Source organism: Charadrius vociferus, unplaced genomic scaffold (assembly GCF_000708025.1).
Source record: "Charadrius vociferus isolate BGI_N301 unplaced genomic scaffold, ASM70802v2 scaffold553, whole genome shotgun sequence".
NCBI classification, from domain to species: Eukaryota; Metazoa; Chordata; class Aves; order Charadriiformes; family Charadriidae; genus Charadrius; species Charadrius vociferus.
In genome coordinates this window covers 818,009-836,484 of record NW_009647688.1, presented here as the reverse complement: position 1 = coordinate 836,484, position 18,476 = coordinate 818,009, and the positions used below count along the sequence as shown (strand labels likewise).

The 18,476-nt window shown below is 44.9% G+C and overlaps 1 protein-coding gene across 1 annotated transcript in view; it reads right to left on the bottom strand.

The window, feature by feature from the left end:
- BEAN1 (brain expressed, associated with NEDD4, 1) overlaps positions 1–16,986 on the bottom strand; it is a 77,736-nt gene extending 60,750 nt beyond the window's left edge. The window contains exon 1 of the mRNA XM_009881392.1: positions 16,946–16,986. Within this exon, the coding sequence (XP_009879694.1) occupies positions 16,946–16,986 (41 nt within the window). The remainder of the gene's footprint in view (positions 1–16,945) is intronic.
- Between the last annotated feature and the right edge of the window lie 1,490 nt (positions 16,987–18,476).

The window sequence follows — 18,476 nt, the reverse complement described above, 5'->3', positions numbered from 1 at the left end:
AGGCCTGATGACAGCCTGGTTTTTGTTCACAGCATAGCAGAAACCCCTGCCTTTCCCCTCCCTCGCACCTCTGGGGAGCAAGCATCGGAGGGAGGGAGGGAGGGAGGAAGGGAGGGAGGGATGGAGGGAGGGAGGAGGGGACTGCCTGGGAATAAACCCGCGGGGATGGATGGGATTATCGGAGCAGCGCCGGGGAGATAATGCGCTGCGACTGGACGGGGGCCAGGAGGAGAATGTAGTCCGAGTAAGAGCTAAAACCACTTTACAACAGTCAGATCTGCTGGTTACCAGGGATCTCCGAAGCATTTCTCATTGGGAATGATAAATGCTTTAGTGCTAGAGACAGAGAAAATAAGGTTGCAGCAGGTACTAAAGCACAACATAGAATCGCAGAATGGTTTGGGTTGGAAGAGAGCTTAAAGATCATCCAGTGCCACCCCCTGCCCTGGGCAGGGACACCTCCCACCAGCCCAGGTTGCTCCAAGCCCCGTCCAACCTCGCCTTGAACACCTCCAGGGATGGGGCAGCCAGAGGGACCTGGACAGGCTGGACAGGTGGGCCCAAGCCAACCTCATGAAGTTCAACGAGACCCCGTGCAAGGTACTGCATCTGGGTTGGGGCAATCTCTAGCACAAATTCAGGCTGGGTGGAGAATGAGCAGCCCTGGGGAGAAGGACCTGGGTGTGCTGATTGACAAGAAGCTCAACATAAACGGGCAATGTCTGATCGCAGCCCAGAAGGTGAACTGTACCCTGGGCTGCATCAGAAGAAGTGTGGCCAGCAGGGTGAGGGAGGGGATTCTGCCTCTCTACTCTGCTCTGGGGAGAACCCACCTGGAGTGCTGCATCCAGCTCTGGGGCCCCCAACATAGGAAAGACATCGACCTGTTGGAGTGGGTCCAGAGGAGGGCAACAAAGATATTCCAAGGGCTGGAGCACCTCTTATATGAGGACAGGCTGGGAGAGTCGGGGGGGTTCAGCCTGGAGAAGAGGAGGCTCCAGGGAGACCTTATGGCGGCCTTCCAGTACCTAAAGGGGGCCTTCAGGAGAGCTGGGGAAGGACTTTTTACATGGACATGTAGTGATAGGACGAGGGGGAATGGCTTCAAACTGGAAGAGGGGAGATTTAGATTAGGTATTGGGAAGAAATGTTTCCCTGTGCGGGTGGTGAGCCCCTGGCGCAGGTTGCCCCGAGAAGCTGTGGCTGCCCCATCCCTGGAGGTGGTCAAGGCCAGGTTGGACGGGGCTTGGAGCCACCTGGGCTGGTGGGAGGTGGCCCTGCCCAGGGCAGGGGGGTGGAACTAGACGATCTGCAAGGTCCCTTCCAGCATAAACCATTCCATGATTCTATGATCCACAGCTTTTCTGGGCAACCTGTTCAGAGTTGTGATGATAATTGAGGTGGATGTAAAGCTTGTGAACTGTCTGGTCTTTCTGTAAAAATTTTCCTCCTGTCTTTGATCACCTTTTTTCTTTTTAAATCTGGGCAAGCAGTAAGCGAGTCTAAGGCAGCTGGAATGAAGGTTTACTGGAAATTCACAAGTACATTTCATTATGGCTTTCACCATAACTGTAGTCCCTTGATTCTTAATTAACACATCCCTACCCTAAAATCTCTCAAAACGCTTCTGCAAAAGTTATCTTGTGATTAATTTCTTCAACCCCTTAGAATATTTGACTCGTTGAAAGACTCTTTCTCTACCATTTCAGTAGATGGAAACTGTATGGCGTCATTTTAGGGGTTATGGCGTGAAGGTTTGAATCTATACACACATCAGAAAAGCTGATTTTCTGTGTGTTGGTTTTCTGGGTGTGTGCTTCCTTGGCCTTATTCTGCATGAAGAGTCACGTACACACGTAATGCTGTACTTAAGGGTATTAAAATATTTTCTCCACTTCAAATTTCAGGAATTTCTACTGCTTAGTACTTTTGCAAATTTTGGTGGTGGCACCTTTCCCAAATGGCACCGTACGTTTGGCCATAGTATCAGTATTAACTTCAGTCCTGACAGCCTTGGAGTCTCGTGTGCGACTGAAAAATCTACGCTTACACTATTACATCAGCTGACAAACTGTGGAAAACATGTAGGCCTTAGGAACTGACTTTGAATGCAGGGGAATTGCTTAGTGTTTGGTAATGCTGAAAAACATCCCTATCTCAGCCTGGCTTTAGACCTTGATCTGTGACAGTCTTGTCCTGTATCTCCAGTAGGTATTGCCACTACTTCTGAGACAGAACATTTGTTTCTGGGTCAGAGGACACAATGTACAGCACATTCAAAGCCTGCAGAAGCATCCTCACGGTCAACAATAACTTTCTTGGTACTTAGCAGTACTCAGTGTGCTTGTCTTGAACCTGCTTAAATGCTGTAGGTTTTACTCACCCCACTGATGTCCAAATCTGCATCACATGCATATGGAGATGAGGCAGTTTTTTACCCTTTTATTCTGTGTTTTTCAGCTTTTCGGGGTTCCTGTTTTTCTCATTCAGTTGTGCACCTGAATGAAACCTGGATGTGTTGGGGAGCTCAGGCCAGACTCTCATTTGCACACTCAGTGCAGTACCTCGGCAGTGATGTGTTGTGTCAGGGTGATACTATGGATAGTTTACACTGTTAGGTGTTTATTTTTGTTGCATCTCCTTTTCTGTTTTGGTAAAATAGATTTGTATTACAGATTTTTTTTTTCCATAAACAAATGATTTATTACATAGGACATTACGGACTGCATTTTGGAGAGCTGGAACAAAGATAAAAAATATTCAGAATTTGTGCTGCTCACATCTGTTTACATGTGTTAGCTCCTCTTCCTCCTAACATCACACAACAAGGAGGACCAAAGCAGCATCTGTCTCTGGTGCTTTAGGGCCCGTGTGTCCAGTCTGAATGCTGTCACTTTCTCAAGGAAGTTTTTTTCCAGCCTTTAGAAACAGGGAGCGTGACTGACGAGGAGCTGAAGGACATTTAGGTCAGGTTCGGAATGGCATTCCTTATGGATGGATCTGTACAAAGTTGCTGCCCTCAGTGGGTGTTTCCCAATTTACTGATCAGGGGAAATCAGTGAGAAACCCTTGCTGAAGACAGATAATTTTATTCTTGGATGATTTCACATTTTCTTCAATCTGGGGACTTCATTATAGAACCGTACCGCTAGTGCAGCCTGCTGACGTGACAGACCTCCTCCACTCAGCTCACCGTCTTCCCAGGGTTTCGTTTGAGGTTCCTGGAGCTCAGTGCTACCCGCGCGGACTTCTTGCGACAGCCAATTTTTGTAAGGCAAAATAAATTTGATTGCTTTAATGAGATCTCTTTTTGACTGAGAATTTTTATGTATTAGTAACGAGACGTTTGGGGGATAGTGTTCATCACGTCTTTTTTTTTTTATGGAAAAAGTGGTAATGAAATAAATGTCAGTTGGATTATACAATTAGTCTTAGATAAAATGCCTCAGGATGAGCAGAATTGATTAATCATTGTTTATGGGAAGAGGAAAGTCTTTTCTGTGTAGGAAATTTTGTGCCCTGTTGGTGGTAATAGCATTGATCTAGTGGCAGCGAGATTTCATCAGTGCTCGCTGCCGTAGGAAACTCATCACCAAATGTGTGCAGATACATTTGCCTTTGCCTTGCTTGGCCAGGCCCTGCGCCAACTCAGCTAGCCCTGCACCGCTGCCAGGCCAGCAGTGCCAGGGCGCTGGGCATCCCCAGCCTTTGCTGGGCAAGCCAGTGCACCAGCCCCGGGGCTAAGGTCGGACCTTGCTGGGAGTTTCCACTGTGGGGTGGACCAGGCGGAATAAATCTGTGCTTGCTGCTGAAATCAAAAGAGGTCAGGAAAAGAGGGACTGGAATTTGGTGGGAAGCAGCAGCTCATGCTTTCACAGCTCGCTGTGTTTTGAAATGTAATAAAAAAAATCCTTTGAAGGAAAATTTTTCAAATTATTTGCTTTTGAAAAAAACCTCCAGATGTTCATTCTGCTTTCTCAAAAATGTACTTAAAATCTGAAAAAAGGCAGTCATTTTTGCGTGGAGAGTCTTAATGCCCAACTTTTATTTTCAACTTAATTTTTGTGAAAAACCTCAGAATTTTTGAAAGTATTTTTCAGATATTTTTAACATCATTTTCCGTTAAAGAATTGATATTTGTGGGCATAAATTTGTGCACTAATTATTTTTTACTGTCCTTGCTCCCATCATTCATTTGAAGACCTTTCCCGTTGATCTCACAGTGCTGTGGAACAGCGTGGGTTGGAAGGGGCTCCTGGAGGTCTCCCTGTTCATCCTCTGGCTGCAAGCAGATCCAGTTAGAGGAGGTTGTCCCGAGCCTTGTCCAGTGAAGTCATGGGTATCTCCAATGCGGGAAAGTCAGATCTCTCTGGACCTTATTTCCATGATAACTATCCTCAGGGGAACATTTTTTCCGTATATCTAATCCACATTGTCTGTGTAACACATATCCATTGCCTCTTATCATTGTGTCTTCAGAGAGGGTCTGTCTTCATCTTACAATAGAATGTTTTGGGTTGGAAGGGACCTTGAAGACCACCCAGTGCCACCCCCTGCCCTGGGCAGGGCCACGTCCCACCAGCCCAGGTTGCTCCAAGCCCCATCCAACCTGGCCTTGAACACCTCCAGGGATGGGGCAGCCACAGCTTCTCTGGGAAGTTCTCTGTATCTTCTCTGTATCCTCCTGATGTGTAGCTGAAGGCAGCAATGGGATCCCCCCAAACCTTCTCCAGGTTGAAAAATCCAACGTGCTCAGTCTCTCTTGTACAGAGACGCTCCAGTCCCCCCATTGTCTTGGTTACCCTCTGCTGGGCTTGCTCCAGTGTATCAGTCTCTGTCTTGTACTGGGGAGCCCAAAGGTGCCCACAATGCTCCAGATGTGGTCTCTCAAGTGCTGGGTTGAGGGGAGTAATCACTCCAGCAGAAGGTGTCAGGAATCCAGATAGGTACTTTGTGCATATCACTTTTCTTAAGGGTTTGTTTTGATTCAGCTCCATTTTCTTATTCTCACAGGAGTGGCACGTTGTGTTTGTATTGGAACCTGCTTAGATGACCTGACCCCCTCCTGAAGAGTGCTTTGGAAAGTTTTTTTGCTGTTAAATCACCAGTTTCACACTGAGCTCATTGCTGGAAGTAAAGACCCTTTTAAATTTCAGTATAATGACCATAAGCAATATATATTTTTGATGTTGTTGTTGCAGTATGTACTGTTTGATGCTGAGTACTGTGCCTACAATTGCTGAACCTGCTTGCTGCGGAATTTTAATGGGAGAGGAGCGGTTCTGGCTGATTTTGGGTTCAAGGCAGCTCCTATTTGCCTTACGCAAGAGATGGTTTCACCACCAATGGAGCTGCTTGCATGAGAGTAGTGAGTAGGATTAGCCTCATGCGTGCAAGGATTTTACTTTATTTCAGGTAGGAGAGTCTGAGATATTACATGCATATTGTAGCTTGGATTTTCACGCAACTGCTGTATAACTCCCTTTGTTCAGGCCAGTCTGCATGTGATACTTTTGCATTTCTTGTACCAGCGCCCACATTTTACTTTCCTCATTTTCATTGTGTTTTTTTTTTTTATTTTTTTTTTTTTTTTAATGCTGTCTTTCAAGCAGGGGTAATGCGAAGCAATCAAATTGGTTATGGTTTTGAAATCCGTTGTGAGTGGAATTCTTGAAGGGTTAGGATGGGTGGTTAGATTTTTAAATTCATTTGTTTACTAAATATTCACTAAATCACATTTCTAAGAAATCTTAAGGTAAAGATAGTTTTCAGGCCAGCGATTTTCAAGCAATGGATTTTTATATGATTAAAGTAAAATTAATTCCCAGCAAGATCCTGAAGATTTTTTGAGTTCAGACACGCTGTAGAATTACTAACAAAAGGAAATTCCTCTGTGCTAAAAGCTATTTTAATGAAAAGGATGGAAACTCACATATATAAAGTTACTGCGTAGCATTTTTCAGCTAGCATTTATAGGACAGGTAAATTTATTTTGAAAAATATTTTCTAGAGGTTTAAATCAAGTGATTTAGTTCTTTAGGCATAAAATCTGTCAGGAGGAAAAATAATGTTAAATTATTAATACAGATGAAATATCTCAATAAAAAATATTTTACAGCAGCGCCAAGGCCCAAAGGCAGAAGTCATGTTCTTTTACATGCCATGTAAAGAAATGAGGTCTAGAATGAAGAGGCTCTTCATTCTGTTTCTATGGTTGCTATGTCAGGAAAGTATTCTGTAGGAATATTATGTCATGCCCAAATTCTCAGAGGCTATTTTTCTGATTTTTAAAGCTACCAACTGTCTTTTTCTGTGGAACAAAAGCTGCTCTTAGGCTTTGGAATGGGGCCAGATTTAGTTTCTTATTTATTCACCTGCATGCAGACTTTTGAGGAAGATGGTGAATTATGCTGTTGTTGCCTTCTGTACATATATATATTTTAATATGTATGTACGTGCTAGGAAATAATTGGGTCCGAGATTGTTATTGAAAAGCCAGTAAGATTTCCCTAACAGTCTGTCTGTGATTTCAATCTTCCTGATGCCAACTGAGTTAATGTTTAAGGATGTAGAATGGAAAATTTGATCTCAGTGTTCTTTTCCCTCTCATTCTGTGACTCCTTAATTAAATTTGTAGTTAATTATGCAATTTATTTTGTGTTGACCTTTCAAGGACCTTAAAGCATCTGACAGTGAATGCAGAGTCTGTGTTCACCGACATGAGTCCTTGGATGGATTTGTCATAAATTCTAATGGTACTTTTGGTATTAAAGATGGCCAATGGATTACTAACAAACAATAATGATTGTGTCCCTGGAGCTATCTAACTACAAATATACACAAACATATAAAAAGAAATACTGAATTGTGTCATACACAGCATTTAAAATTAGGTAACACCACTGCGACCAGTAATAATAGTAATTCTCCGTGTCAGAATATTACAAAACATATTATGTGTCGTAGGGCCACTTTTTGACATAGGTGTTGCACTCGGTGCTAACAGTTCTGCCTGTGGATGATCAGATCCACGTGTAGTCCCATAAAACACCGATCCCTGTTCCTGAGGCGAGGGGTGTCTCTGGTCTGGGGGGGTCCGTGCTGGAGAGCTGGTTCCTCGCTGGGGACCCTGTGCCCCGGGCAGGCAGCACTCGGCTGGGGCCCAGCGCCCTGCTGGCGTGCCTCAGGGTGCGCGGGAGAGGGGCGAAGAGAACTGGCGGGAAAGCAAGCTGCGTGCTACAGACTAGTTTCTTGACTATTTAAAAGATTGTTGGTCAGTGTAACCCTTGTGGAGGTTAGGAGTTTCATCGTTTATTTCTTCTGTTATACAGATGGGCACTAAAGTAAAGTATTTGTCATTTACCATCCACTGAAGTAAAGTATTTGTCATTTACTATCAGTAATCTTTTTAAAAGAGGCTTCTGCTAGAGAGCTCTTGGGTGAAGAAGGCATACCCTGCTGTATTACTAGTGTAGGCAAGCATATCCGTGTAGCAATGCCTTTGTTAACCTGTAAGAAAAGTACAAATGAGAAAAAGCCAATATGGCAGTGAAAGAAAAACTGTACGTGATGCAAAACTGATGCTGTCTTTCTGAAATGGTTGTGTACTAGCAAGAAATACTTTGTGCACCTTGCTGAAGTACAAAGCCTCATTGCCTTTTGGTTTTTACCAATGAATACACAAAACAGTATCTCTACATTTTATTACTGTTGTATTTATGAAGTGTTTGTGAATCTGTAGGATCTCTGGAAGACAGTAAAAACTTTATAAATACACAAAGGCGCAAAGTTCCTCACTGGAACTGTGAACATTTTTTTGTAACAGTAAGGAAGAGGTGCAGACTGGAGATGAACCTGCTTGGGGCCGTGCCCTCAGGCTCACGAAACCCTTGTGCAGCTCAATCCCAGTGTCGCTGGCGGTGTGCACGCAGAAGTGGGGCTCCAGTAAGGCCCTGGCAGTGATGCTCGGGCTTATGGAAAGGTGAGGCTGTTGCCTGAGAGGAATTGCTGTGAGACGCAGAAACCGGGGACAGGGAAGAACTTGCACAGAGGGTGATTCAAATGCAGCCAGATTTTATATGAAATGGATTAGAAAAAATATATCAGCAGCCTCCAGGGCGTGTTTCTCCCTGTGTCCTGACAGACTGGCACCGCTTACAAAGTGAGACGTATTTTTTCATAAACTATTAATGGTTAAAGTAAGGATGCAGTATATTCTCTTGTTTAATAGTTCTAACCTGTAGAAATAAATGTGCATTAGGATAAGCAAACTGGCGATTAATTTAAAACCTCAAGAGCAGAGAAGTTCCCTTGCTAGGAAAGAGGAGCACGGCGTGAAATGGTGGGGAGAGGTGGGAAACCAGGGCAGAGAAGTGGCTCATGCAATTCCTTTGCAGAGAAAGGTAAGGCGGGCTGGGGGACAAAAGGAACAGCGCAAAGCAAAGAAAAAGGAATGGCCCCCGAGGGTTTTACAATACAAAAAGATTGTACTGGGGTTTAGGATAAAACTTTGTCTCTGACAGCTTGGGCATGGTGTTTAATGCAGTGGAAAGAGCAAACAACAGGGTGGCACAAATGAGTAAAAGGATAGCAAAAAGAAATGGAGTGACCTGGGTTGCTGCAGCACTTGAAAGGTTGTTGAGTGAGACCACATTTAAGAGATCAGCTGCATCAATTTCCAGTCAGCCTTTGTGTATCCTTTTGACAAAACAAGATATTCTCAAAATTGTGGATAAAATGCTAACGGAGCAGTTGTGAATGACCACTCCAGGGCATAGGTGAGCGAAAGGCAGTACAGCTGACGAGGGAAATTATGATTAAGTATCAGTGGAGAAAACAGAAAGGAATTGAAGGGGAAGGAAACCAAGGGCTGCTTGAGTTAGTGACTTGTCATCACGAAGGACACTTTTGCGTTCCTTAATACTTAAAAGGACAATTGGCTTTTATCAAACACCCAATAGAAGAAAGGAAACGGTACGAACACACGCACCTGAGTTGTGTTGCTCTCCTTACTTCACGTTACAAGCTGGACAGATGAGTGTGGCTTCATTAGTAATCCAGATTTGCTCCAAGTCTAACTGCAAATGTACTGATTGTCAAACAGAGGCCAAAGCAAGCAAAGGGCAAGTAGGCTTTATTGGTGTTTTGGGTTGTTTTTTTTTTTTTGTGTTTTGGTTATTAGCGTGAAAATTGCCCTTTTTTTTTTTTTTTTCCAGTTCCAGTATATGCTTTGTACTTTATTATTTGGAATGGGTTAGTATTTTAGGGGCTCCTTTACTCAGATTGTTGAAAGTTGTTTTCAGTAACTAGCTGTTATTAAAGTATACACATGAGCATAGTGTGCAGATTCTGACCTTAGTGTCGGTTAGCTCCAGTCCTACTTTGCTTCAGAGGCCTAACAGAAAACCAGGTCCCAAGGTAGCCCAGGTCTACCAGATGAGCATCTGGTAAATCCTGTAAATGAAGTATCCAGTTTACCTTAACGGGCTTCAGAATTGAGCTTTGTTGTCATGATCTGTTAAAAGATTACTTCATTTCTGGGATTTTTTGCTACATAAATCTTTTTTTTCTCTCTGATCCAGCGGTTAGCTTTTCAGACCTGCTACACAACAATGTAAGCAAGGGCACTAGGAGAAAAAAGCTGCTGTCCCAGATGCCTGTATTTTATCTTTTGGATCATCCAGCGTCAGAAACAAGGCTGGATTGTTGATACCACCCAAATAAGTTAAGGGTTTTTACAGTGACGCACCAAGAACTACTGCATTTTACCAAGTTAGGTTCCAAAAGTTAAACTAGTACGTTCATCTGTGTATTGTCTGTTGATTATTTCTTTGTATCCCTGCTTTTTATGGATGATGTAAAACTCCAGGTTCAGCTCCTGTTTGAGGTTGGGCTTGTAACATACTGTGGCAGTATTTAGGGGAAGTCGACAACGGGAATGTCAATAGTAAACTGATTTTGGGGCCATCTGCTGTATTTTAGCTGCAACTGCCACTATGTGGTGTGTGAACAAAGATCGAGTTTAGCTGGTGCACAAGGAAATGTAAATCCTGTTGTGTTCAGAAGTTAGTTATGCGATGGTAGACTTCGGTATTTTCTACGTAATAAATTCATTGCATGTCGATCTCTTAAGTAATATCTATGGCCAAAATGAAGATAACACATTTGTTTTGGTACTAAAGTAAGAATCAAGACCAAAACCAAATAGCTATTTAATCTTACCATTGAAAAGATTTATTTATTTATATAAAATATAATGATTCTATATGATTTCTACTACAAGAGTTTGAGATAATTGCTATGGAAAAATTGTAGCAGATTCTAACACCAGAAAGACTGATTGCAAACTCCCGAGGTTTAAGGAGAGGGAACATGCGGATTTTGAATTCCAGATGCATTTGCTGTCTCAACAAGGAAAATGCTTTTCGTGTCTTGTAAATACAACAAACATTAATAACAGAGAAAGAATAAATCCAGAGAGTGCAGTGTCAATTTATCTAGCCAGTTTCCAGTGACCACACTTTAAAATGGAAGAACGTGTCTCCACTCTGCTCTGAAATGTCATATTAAATTGACAAAGATATTCCCATGATAACTATCCAGAAAATAGCTGGTATCACCACTCTAACTGCTGCCTTTTGTTGATTTACTGTTATCTGGGCAACATGAAAGTCAGTGCCAGGTGACACACGTGCATCTGGCAGGGAAAATGTTGATAAATATTCAGTGGTGGGGCTGGATATTCAAGTCAAAATGAATAAAAAAATCTGTGAATATCTAGAGAGACTGTCTCTGAGAAAGAAGAAAGGCATGAAGAGAGGTGGTACGTGCTCTAAAAAGATAAGAAGCCCTTGTTTATGTTTTCTATATGTTGGGATAACATTCCTTGCAGTGACAGTGAGAGCAGAGTGACCATAGTTGTTGCTCCCTCTTCTCATGCATCCACCTGAGGTGTACGCGTGTGGAATACAACATGGTCATTGCCCAGAGTCCAGCGGGGAAACCTGCTCAAATTGTAGAGTCAGGGAGACTGTGGTGTTGGTGGAGGCTGGAGGCCCGCGTTTCCCTGAATACTGCCAGTTCTTTGGGGTTTAGTTCAAGTCCCAGGTGGAGCGGGGAGAGCGCAGCCCAAACCCAGTGAAATTCCCATGTGTCGGTGAGTGCATCTCGGGGCGCAGGTACCTCCCGCTCCACTAAATCTTCAAAAAGTGTGTGCACATTGGCTGTGAAGCTACTAGAATGTATTATCAAAACAATACATTTCATGTATGAAATGATCACATATTCCGTAAAAAGCACTAGGGAAATGCATTATTGAACACAGTGGCTCATGATGGTGTTTAGTCTGGAGCTAAATACAGCTTCAGTTGTAATTATATATGTGCTTCACTGGTGGGGCCACCATAAATGGATTTCAAAGCCATGCTGAGGGCAGTGTTATGACAACAATTTTCTATTACTTTCAAAATCATTTTGTTTCTGACAATGTGAACTGACAACAAAATGAAAATGTGTCCCACCCACTTAGGGTTTTTGTACACGCTCGCTCTTTCTTTTCCCTTTAGTTGCCCCATGTGAGGGACTTGATGTAGAACTTACACTTACTTGAAACCAATATCCAGCTGCATTGACATTCCTGCAGATGTAAGCCTGTGGGGCAGGAGCTCCAAGATGAGGGAGAGTAAAGAAGAACACTCCTTTTATTGATGGAAAGGGATTAATGTTGCTGTGAAGAGATTTATTGACAGAGTCTGTCTATCCTGAAGCGGCTCTTAGGCAGGCTGTAAAAAACTGGATTTGGAACAGCATGGTGCTTGCCTAGAAGGTCTTGTAATCTGTGTGCATGGAAGGGGCATGAGAGACAGGGAAACTGGGCAGCTCACTGCCGTTATTGATGTGGGCTTGCATGGGAGTTTAGAAGCTTGTGCAAAGTACAGTAAAAGTATACCTTTATGTCTGACAGTTAATATTGAGTTTTATTACATAAAGACAGCCAGGCTCGGTAATTCACTCAAAAATTCGTACTGAAGTGATCAGTTTATGAAAATTATCTTCCTGCCATTCAATGGAATTAATTGCTAATGCAAAAAAAAGGGTGTAATGAGTCACAAAACCATATAAAGAAGTCGTGTGAATAATGTATTTTTACTCTATTTTGCTAAGTTAAGAAAAACTCAAGTGATCTGATCTTACTTATTCCTTTGAGAAATGTAGGCCTGCAATCATTACCTATGTTTTAGAATGCCTTATTGAAAAATAAACAATCAGTTGAGCAAATAATCTGCCATTATTTGACAGATCATTAGGCTGTTATGTGAAAAAGAGGATTACTCATGAGAAAAATCGGAGTCCAAGAGAAGCTGTAGCTAGAGATGGGATTAAGCAACATGTCTTATTATTTAAACATGGTGGTAGAGGCTGAGGATAGACGAGGACCGTTGATAATAACGTTTGTACACAAATTGGCTTAGATCATGTCTTGCCATTGAAGATGAGTCAATCTGAACCTTAAAGCTGATTGACACTGAATAGACCATGTCTCTGCAGGTCAGATTTGTGCTGCGATGCTCTGTTCTTTTACAGTGGGTACTGCTGTCACTCGCCTGTGTGAATTTCATGAAGACAAAGTGGGCTTGGTTTCCCTCTAGGCCCTATTGCTCTGTCTTCAGTTGCAGAAAGTGTCTCTTTCTTGAGTTAGGTGACACGGAGTCGAGTTGTAGAAAAGCGAGGCAGATAGGATTTGATGAATTTACATAGGAACCTCGCGTTATTATTTGTAAAGATGTGGGGAAGCGTGCGTGAGAGAATTGTTTGGGTGGGTAAGAAGATGGGTTTGGGACCTTATTTGGAAAAGGTGGGGGTGTAAGGGAGGAGAAATGTGGGGGGGAGCGCGGGTGGAGGGAACAGTTCCTACTGTGGGAAAGCAGGATGAAGGGAAAACAAGCTTGAAGCTGAGCAAGTCCAAACTGTGTTCGAAGAGGAGATGCCTCATTCTTTTTTTGGTCCCCCATTATCTGAAGTCAGGGCTGGGAAAACTGTTTCTTGAGGTGACCCCCACTCATACTGTCTTAGTCCTTCCTTTGGCTAATTCTGTAGAAATATCTAGTGGGTATTTCATTTCCTCAGGCTTCTTGGTGAGGTGAGTGTTGCAGCTCTTTATTACCTAGCAAAAAAGCCTCCCTTGGGTGCAGCACAGTCACTTGCTCAGCATTCAATAAGAACCCTCCAGTTTCCTCAAATAAAGGAGATAGGTGAAAAAGATACGCCGATTTTAGATTGAGTGAAGCTCCTCTAAGCTGAATCTGAAAGCCATAACTAACTGCAAATGACAGAAAAAAAGGCAATTGTGCTCTCTGGAGATAAGGGCAACTGATAGGTGGAGCAGCAGAAAAAACCCTATTAAAATGAGCGCATTGGAAGGAATAAGATCAACTGCGATAATGTTTTCTGTGTCGCCAACCTGCTATTGCAGCTTGAACTGTTCCCATTACAGCAAAACATTATTGAAAGGACTTAAATAGCTCGCCTGGCAGAGCAGCACATAGTAGTATCACTGTAATTAAGCTTCCACCAGAATTTCTATGATAAACATATCTTCAGGGTCCTATAACCCAGCTTTCAAATCTTTATTTGGTGCTTGCAATACACTCTGCTGTGTTTTAACATTTGTCCGAAGATTATAATGTGAAAGCGTGCTCTCATGGTGGTGGAGCCTGGTTCAGATCAGAGGCGCTTAGAGCAGTATGTGTGTTCCAGAGTCCTCTGGACAGCGTTGGCTCTTTGGGGACTGTCCTGCCTGCGGGGGAACGGGCAGCTGAGCACGTGGGTACAGTGAAATCACAGCGCTTGTGTTCAGTAGAGCCTCATCCCTGCAGGGTTAGGTAGTTGTGCAGTGCTCGGGAGAGGGCAGGAAAATCACAGTGGACTGACAGTCACAGTTTGCTTCCCATTTTATCTCCTCTGCTTGGGCAGGAACGTAATCAGCGCCGGGCCCTTTCTCTGCACAGGCAGTATGGGAAAGCCTCGCGGGGTTGAGAGACTCCAGCAGCCACTGAACTTGTATTAGCACGTGTGGGTGGGCAGAAGTTTGGATCCGCACTCAAAATACTTCCTCTGATAAGCAGCTGCTGTCATGGAAATGAAAGCTTGTCCAACTGTTCGGCTGTTCTTTGGGGTCTTCCGAGCTGTCCTGGGATGAGCGTTCCGTGGTCAAAGGCAATACTAACTAGAAGCGAGTGTGTTCCATGGGTCCCTTCCTGTGCTGTAAAGGGTTTGAACAACAGGGGCCTCTGAACCTGGAGACTAAATCCAGCAGAGGTGGGTAGAAATTAAAAAAGCTAATCGTAGAGCTGTGCAAGAAAAAGAGCTGAGTGTTGATTATTTGTTGTGGTCTAAAATGGGATAATTTGGGCAGCTGCAGTAAGGGTCTGATGTAAGTCGTATGAATGGCTAAAATAAACATGTTTCTTAGAGGCAGAATTGAAGTAACATAAAGGCACTGAAACTTGAGTCCCACGACTAAATGTTAAGTCTTTTTCCATCCCAGATGGAGCCACGTGAGGTATGTTGGTCATACGTTTAGCATCCCATAAAAATAAAATCTGTGCTTTATTTCTCACCAGATTTTTCTGCGTGCAGTAAATACTCTTTGTGGCTGTGCCACAGATTTTAGATGCCTAACATGGTAATTTTAACTTCCAGATATGTACTTGACAGCCTTGCTGTAACTCTGCCTTGTATTAACTGTGTTACCCATCACTCTTACTCGGAGCGACCTGTGAACTGCAGGTTCTACTCATGCCTTATGCTACAGGTCCTCTGTTAATTGCAGTGGGAATAATACTATATACACCATGCAGAGCTGTAAATATGGCCAGGGGAGGGTGTTTTAATTATAAGGCTTTGTAGATCTTTTGCAAAAATCTCGTGCCTGGAAAGTGTACTGTAAAATAATGAATAGTATTGAAGCTTCCATCCTGAAAATGCATAAGCATTAGAGAGTGTTACTTATTCAGAATGGTTTTATGCATATTAACTAACCCTTGCAACGATGTGGGGACGTGTGTGGTTTATAGTTGCTATGGCACGTGAAGAGGAAGAGAATGGTCAGATAACCTTTCCGAAGGGAGTCGCACTTGGAACTCTTGATGTGTAAAAGCGAGAATCTGGGGCTTCGTGATGCACCTGAGGTGGAAAGGGACGCCTGTGTCACAGCTAGGGTACGAGCCCGGAGTTCTGCTCTTGCGCACAGGCTTCATTAGTGATATTGTTTGTAAGTCACAAATTTCCTCCTGAAATGTCTACATCGAAGGGAGTCAGCTTTGCATAGGTCTGTTTGGTCCCCACGTCACGTTCTGCCAGGTAGCCTTCTCTCGGAGGGCCGTGTGGTGCTTCCAGTTCACTCAGAGGTGGTGTGTGCCAGCAGACAGGTCATACGCAGCTGTGCCCGCAGAACGCCTTGTCTGCTTGCCAAGTGCTTGCATCAACATCCAAAAAAATCCAGATGTTGCGGCAAATTCCAAGAAACCCAGTTCTGATTAGGGTTGATGGTTAATCATATATTTACAAGAAGGAATTAATTGTCGTGATTGTTTTACTAGGATTGAAGAGAATCACCTAATTTTTCTAGCTAACTCAAAGCTCCTTTAGAAGGAGCTTTGAAGGAAGAACTCTTTCAAAGCTCTTCAGTAAGGGTATAACCCTTTCACTTGCTCAACGCGGTCGCGCAGCCTGGCTTGACGAGCGGTTTTGCCAGAGCCCTGCAGGTACGGAGGGACAGATCTGAGTCTGTTCAAGATGTGATTACTCAGTCAGGTGACAAGTGGTCACTGCCAAATGGACAGAACGAGCTAATGATTTTGTGTCAGCGTGAGACATGGCTCTGCCGCCTGGTATTTCTGACTCCCCTGCGTCTAGCCCTCTGCTAGCTTTCTAGGCGCATTCCTTGATGCCAGCTCTTTTGCACGATTGACTTTCTCGGTGGGTCCCTGCTAGCCTTGCCTTCTGCTCCTGCTGGCGGTTGCTGTTGAGTACTAGAAGGCAGCACAACTGGGCAGGGCCATCGAGCGTTTCTGCCCCTGTCTGGGCTGCGCTGGTCACAAAGGTGGTGGGTTTCGCTGCTCGGGATCCTTACCTGGCTGCAATTGCAGACCTCATGTCATTCTCAAGCATCAGTCTCTTCTCCCAAGGAACAGGCGATAGGACGAGAGGAAATGGCCTCAAGTTGTGCCGGGGGATGGTTTAGATTGGATGTTAGGAAAAATTTCTTAACTGAAAGGGTTGTCAAACATTGGAAGAGGCTGCCCAGGGCAGTGGTGGAGTAGCCATCCCTGGAGGGATTTAAAAGATATGTAGACGCTGAGCTGGGTGGTCACCTCTGCTCCGCAATCTGCCGGGACCGCTGTTTTTTGGAAGAAATCCTCAGCTATTGTCAGCTGCACGTGTTGGTGAAACGTGCTCTGGCAGTAACGGCGAAGGAGGACTGGAGGGGCGGGAGCTGCCATCCCGTGGGGTTTGCTCGCAGAGCCCTGGTTGTACCCGGCATCTGCGGGAGGAGAGAGGAGGATGGCGGCAGGATGGGACCCGTGTGCGTCAGGGGACCAGATGTGAGAGCAGGGTGGGCTGAGGCAGCTCAGCTGCTGCTGAGGAACGAGGGGGCCGTGTCCCTCGGGCTAGTCTCTGCTTACACAGAATTTGCTACTTGTATACAAGATCACTTTTTGGATCAGAGGGAGAAATAACTTTTTTTTTTCCTCTCCTGTTTTTGACCTAAAAATCCATGTGCTGCTATGTTTCTCTCTCCTCCTCTCTCCCCATCCTAGCAGGATTTGCTTGCTATCAGGGAGCTGTTTTGGGGCACATTCTTATGCCAAGCTTCACAAAGTCAGCAGGCATCCAAGGGGGGTGGCAGTGGGGGGGAGCGCAGAGGGGGTGCTGGGGCTCCCACCGCTCCTGGCTGGCGGGGCATCGCAGACTGGCGCTGGCCATGGCGGAGGCTGAGGCAGCGTGTTGTGTTTGGGAATTGAGTATGACATGGATGTGAGAGCTCCGTCTGCAGCATGGGAAAATAGTAATTAAGGAGTGGCTGAGGTGGGACTGGAGAGGTGGTGGCTGCTGCCAAGTCCTTTGTCACAGTGCTGCCAGTACGGGTTGTACAGGTGCTCGAAGAGGTCCATGCATGTCATTCTGCCTGTTCGAAGGGAGGATGGCTCTGCCGAGGCTCAGTCCCTGTGGTGTCGTTGCTGTCTAGCACAGCTTGTCTGTGGTTTTGTGGTGCTGGGAGTGACCTGAACTAAGGAGCATCAGGGTTTTTGTGGGGCTGGTTCTGGCTCTGGATGTTTGCCTTGAGGACGGGAACAGGGGCCATCGTGGCTGCCGGCGTGCAGAGCGGGAGCTTGCTGGGAGAGGAGAGAGGAGCGACCAGGAGAGGTGGTGGGCTGGGAAGTGGCTGCTGAAGACGCTGTGGGAGGTGCGGCAGACTGCCGGTGCGCACAGTCCCCTACTCTGCCATGAACCTTTATCATAACCGTAGCCCAGTAAAACATTATAAGGAGACTTCAAACTAGCAGAGGCGTTTGCTCCCGTTGCTTAGTGTCTGAGCAGCTTGAGCTGATGCTGGAGAGCTGCAGGCGGAGGCTGCCTCTCCTGCCGTGCTGCGCTCTGCGGCGCTGTGGGTCGGTGGTTGCAGTCATCAGTCTGGATCATCAGTCTGGTGTAATAGGAGAGAGGATGAAAGTTGATTAAATTATGGATTACAAATACGGAATTAAGTCCGCTTGCAAGGAGTCTTTGCCTTCCATGAGGCCATTAATCTGTAATTGTCTGACAAGTGATTTCTGTGAATACTTGCAACTTTTAGGTGGTCACTGAAGAGTTCCTGGTATTTTTTCCCCTGGTTTGTTTGCGTGACTACTTGGGAAAGTTTTGCTGCATGGTTATAATATAAAAATAATGAACAAATAATGACTAGTGGATAATACACGTGTTCAAACACAGAAACACTCATTCAGTGCAAAACCCAACTGCATTACAAGAGTCACCGAAAATAAAAATTATCTGGTATTGCCTGAGAAAATCCTCATTAGTAATTGCAGTTTGGCTTGGAAGGAAAAGTACTTTTAAGTAGGGCTGGGCAAGATCTTTATCGTCAAAACCAGATGTCAGTGTCATAGGACAAACGAGCAGGAGTTGGTGTTGGACTCCTTCCGGCCAGAGGCCGCCGTGCCCCAGGGCGGGTGTCTGGCGGGGCGCGGGGGCGGAGGCGGCATCTGGAGCTCGCATCCTTTCCCCGCAGCCATTTCCCTGCCCTGTTTGCCCTTCAAAACTCCTGCCTGAACCGAGATCACTGCTTTTACCTTTACCAGTCCAGGTGTTGCCGCCTTCCTGCCTCCCGGAAAGGTCTCGGTATTTTTGTGAAATCAGCGTGAAAGCGTGAAAGCGGCGGCGTTACCGTTCGGGAGCGGGAGGCGGTGTGGAGC